The 5,000-nt window shown below is 37.4% G+C and overlaps 1 protein-coding gene across 1 annotated transcript in view; it reads right to left on the bottom strand. All coding sequences in view use genetic code 11, as the record gives it.

The window, feature by feature from the left end:
* The window catches only part of ycf2 (hypothetical chloroplast RF21), a 6,834-nt gene that overhangs the window by 54 nt on the left and 1,780 nt on the right, over positions 1-5,000 (bottom strand). The window contains exon 1 of the mRNA in view: positions 1-5,000. This exon is cut by the window's left edge and continues 54 nt beyond it; it is cut by the window's right edge and continues 1,780 nt beyond it. Within this exon, the coding sequence (YP_009366385.1) occupies positions 1-5,000 (5,000 nt within the window).

Raw genomic sequence — 5,000 nt, 5'->3', positions numbered from 1 at the left:
TGTCTTTGTCATTTGATCCAATAGCGTTCCGTTAGATAGGAACAGCTTTGATAAATACTGATAACTCTCGGATGGAGTATTAGAACGGAAAAATCCATTAGATAATGAACTATTGGTTCTAAGCCATCTCTGGCGATGAATCAACAATTCGAAGTACCTTTCTTGCGTATTCTTGATAAACCAGCGTTTATATATAGATGTAGGAAGATCTGTTTGGGAAGTAAGAAGCCCCTTTGACATCTCTTCATCTGCAAAGAATTCTCGATGTGAAAACACAGAGATAAAAGGCTGATCTTTGAATAGGAAAAAGAGTGGATCCGCAGGGTCCCAAATGAATTGGCTTATTCGAAAAAAGCCTTGTTCTTTGGAAGATCTATCTCGTGTCTGGTACTGCATGGTTCCACTCTGCAAGAACTCCGAATCATTCTCTTGAAGCCCATCCTCTTCATCATAAATGATCCGCTTGCCCCGAAATGACCTGACCCAATAGGGAAATCCCAATTCATTGGGCCTTTCGATACAATCAAATAGAAAGCCCCAAGGGCGCCATATTCTAGGAGCCCAAACTATGTGATTGAATAAATCCTCCTCTATCCGTTGCGGGTCGAGGACTCCTTCCCCTTCTTCAAACTCCGATTCGTATTGTTCATAGAGAAATCTCTGATCAACGATAGAACAAGATCCATTTTGCATCATATCTAAGGGATTCCTTGGTTCGGGCCGAAGAAGCAATGTCACTCGATCATTATCAAACTGACTGCAATCTTTTTCTGTCCGTGAGGATCCCACCGGAGCGCCTTCTACTTCTAATAGGCCATGAACTAGATCAGAATCATTCTCAACGAGTCCATAAGAAGTGATCCCATTTTTTTCATCGGGTCGGGGTAGAGACCAAAGGTCTTGAGCGACCGATCCGGCAGAACAACTCAAAAGATAAAGAAGTATCGTTAATTTCTTCATGCTCGTTCCAAGTTCGAAGTACCATTTGTACAAATAAGAATCCCCTTCGTTACATGATTTCTTCTTCATATAGATAGATATAGGATCTATGGAGCAATTACTTAGAAGTACATTTTGTGCAACAGCCCTTCCTATCTGATAGAAAAGGATCCCATGATCCTGAACCGATCTTACTTGGGATCGCAAATCCCAAGTTTGTCTATGAAGAGCAGATCTAATTATATTAGTGTCTATAATTGATTTCTTCTGTGTAATACTAATCGATAGGGCCTCATTGGTAAGTGCTACAAGATCTCGTACATTGGAACCCATGGTTATGGACCCGAATCCATTAGTATGGAACATTTTCTTTTCCAAGTGAAATCCCCTAGTATATGAAAGAGTGAAAAAGTGCTTTCGTTGTTGTGGAATAAGAAGCCTTCGTATCTTAATGCATGTATTTAATTTATTCGGAGCTATTAGAGCGGGATCCACTTTTTTGGGAATATGAGTCGAAGCAATAACAAGAATATTTCTAGTGGAACATCTTTCACAATCCCTGGAGAGATAGTTCACTAATAGACCGAGGGATAAGTAATTCGACTCATTCACATCCAGATCATGAATGTTTGGAATCCATATTATGCAAGGAGACATTGCTTTTGCTAATTCGAATTGAAGGGTGATATAAAATCGGTCTATTTCCGGCATCATACCCATAGTTAGCGCATTCATCATAGTTAGAAGCTCTAGCTCCGTATCAAAGTCACGGTCGTCACTATCATCAATATCGTCGCTATCATCAATATCGTCACTATCATCAACAAGAAAACCCTTGGGCTTGTTATCCAGGAACTTGTTCAGAAATACTGTAATGAAAGGAACATAGGAGTTTGTCGCTAGGTATTTGACCAAATAGGATCGTCCAGTTCCTAGAGAACCTATCACTAAAATACCCCTAGAGAGGGATAGGGCTAAGCGGAGCGAAAAGGGTTTTCCATGAGATGGGAAATGAAAACTATTAGCCCCACAGGAGGTTTGTGAATAAGTGATTGTCTGATAATGAGCAAGGAATATCCGTCTTTCTGCTAAACAGGATGTATTGAACTCATAATTCATTAGATACTTTTTATGAATGTCAACTAAGTATCGTAAGTAAATTGCTCCCGGTTGTTCAATCATTTGATAACCAGAGCCATTCTTTGATAAATGATCACTATGAGTCAGACTCAATAGAATTTGATCAATCCTTTTTTCTGTCGTTAAGGTGGAGAACTGAACCAAGAATTCTCTTTCTTTATCATCAATCGAATCACTGTTCGAGACCCAGGATTCTATTTTATCATCAATCCAATCACCGTTCACGTTTTTTCTTTTTCTTATCAATGAATAGATCTCTTTACTTGTATGACTTAGATGTCTCGTATTTCTCGAAAAAGCGATTCGATTGATGGGATTTGGTATGATACTTATGATATCGATGAGATTGATATTCAAATATTTCTTCTTAGAACGTATTGATTTGACCCCATAAGCGGGACCACCACCCCATAGCATGTTGCCGACAGAAGCAGAACCCCGTATTTCTTCTAGAGAATCTCCTAATTGTTCCCGAGCAACTAGAAAGAGATTCTTTAACCAGAAAGAATTCAGTTCAGATGTAGGATACCTATCCAGAAGTTTTCGCAACTCAATCATGTATGATGGAATCATCAAAGATTTGACCCTTTCGAACTCTGTCTGTAACTCACTATAGGCTCGAGAAACAAAGAGAAGATGTGTACGAACGAGATATCCAGCAACAAGAAGAAGGAAAAGGATTGAATAGAGGAACTCCCGAACATTTGGCGATCTCAGATGTGTCGATATCAATGATGACTCATTATTTCGATGAATCATTTCTTCGGACGGAAGAAGATTATGTAAACACTTACTCGAAATATCACTTATCAGATTCCATTGTGGAAGACACAATTTTTTCTGAAGAATTCGCCATGATATATCTGATCCATGCATAATATCATGAAAAATGGATACAAATTTTTGGCTGCTACTTAGTATCGGCAATAGGTCTGAAAAAGTATCTAAAAATATAAAATTTAGATATTTGTATCCTGTCGAAGTAAGGAACCATGGCATATATGTTTGGAATATATTCCATTTTGAGAGAGTTGAAAAAGCACTATCTCGTTGAAAGGTTCTATACATCTGCCCTTTCTCAAGGCATTTCTTTAGACAAAGACCCCGTTTTTTCCTCTTTTCGGATGGTAAATATTTCTCAGAACATGGAGTGTGAATCAAACCCATGTTTGAATTGAAATTGAGATACTGATGCAAGTTCTTCCCTTCTGAATCAGACAGATTCATATCTGAAAGAGGTTGACAATAAGTTCTTTCAAAATTTACTATTTGTCCCTCTGTTAGAAGTGTTCCAGAAATGTCTGCGATCGAGTAAATAGCTCTACGAACGAATGGATCGGATCGAATTGGAAAATGGAAAGATTTGTACAAGTTATACCTTTCGTCACCATTTTGTGGAAAATCGTTAGGTATGAATATGTTAGACACCTGTAACTCGATTGGTGAAATAGTATCTCTCTCCAAAAAAGCATATTTTTTTTTACCGCCGCACAAAGAAAATATTTTCTTGCGAATGAACAAGATATTGAGGAATTGTCCATACGTAAAATCATAATTATTGATACGGGCCTTTTCCACATAAAAAGGGAATCCTTTGTTACAATAGAAGCAGAAGTGATGTGGATTATTCAAGAATCGAAGTCGATTTGCTTTATAAAAAGAAGATATCAATGAACTTCTATGAAATGGTTTCACGGGATTCAGCCAATTGTCTTGATCGTGGGATATCATTGAGAAATAGGAATCCATGTTATCAAAAGATTTCCTGCGATTATTTCTAGTATGGAATGAGTCAATCATCCACTTCGGTATCTTATTGAACAAAAATGGTGATATTGTTCCTCCATTGATCAAGAATTTAGATTTTTGGGAAGTCTCATGATCATCCAATAAGAAGGGTTTCAATTTTTTGAAATGAACGATTTGAAGACCTATTGATTCTAACAACTGATTGCAGAGTTGATCATTCGGACCTTTCAATTCATAGATGTGGATCTCGGACCTATGAATGGGGATATTCCCGAAACTCACAAAGAAAAAAGGAAGTGAGTTAGACAAAAAGAGAAGAAACTTGGACAAAAAAAGAAGTAACTTGGACAAAAAGAAAGGAAGTGACTTAGACAAATCTTTTTTGTCGATAACCTCAGACCAATCAATCGAATATTGATTAATACGTAATCGATCGAACACTACTTGAAAATGAAAACGGCTCTTCTGCTCAGAAATGAAATGTTCCAAATGTTCCTGTAAATTCTTGCTCCCATTGGACCATTTGTATCTATATGCATTAGGATCCCGATTCACGGATCTCTCGGTTCGAGAAATAAAAATAAGAGGATCGAACCATTTCTTCTGACTCTTTTTCAAATTTGATAAATGTTGGTTGATCGTATATTTCATTATAGTTCTATGATTCAGAGTATCATTTCCTATTTGATCCCTTTGAATTCCATATTCGAAGTTGCGATCGGATCTATTCATTAAAAAGAATCGATTCAATACATTTCTTATGTACCCATAGGTGCTATATTGGATTTGAATCAGATTTCGGATCAATCTATATTGATTGACTGCCTCCATTATGTTGTTGCTAGCAAATACCACTATTTTTGGTTTTGGATCTTCCAAATCATTCCCGCAGGAGGTCCGGACCCATTTTTTTCTGATCCTTCGATAAAAAGATTCATTCTCTTCATAAAAAATAGGAGGTAGAACCAATAAAGATTTCTTTTTCGATTCATCCCTGGAGTTGAATACCTCATTCAAGAATTGTTTTTGATCCAATCCAATAGAAAAGGCAAATCCCTTATGATACACCAGATCCGGCTCGGTTATTGATAGAGTGAATAGATCTGCCATTTCTTGAAATCTCTCTTCTGATTCAAAATCGTGGTGTAACGTGTATCCCCCCCTGTTCCGGT

Source organism: Prunus dulcis, plastid (genome assembly GCF_902201215.1).
Source record: "Prunus dulcis plastid, complete genome".
Classification (NCBI taxonomy): domain Eukaryota; kingdom Viridiplantae; phylum Streptophyta; class Magnoliopsida; order Rosales; family Rosaceae; genus Prunus; species Prunus dulcis.
Note: the sequence above shows the minus strand (reverse complement) of the source record. Positions and strands in the feature narration are given on the sequence as shown.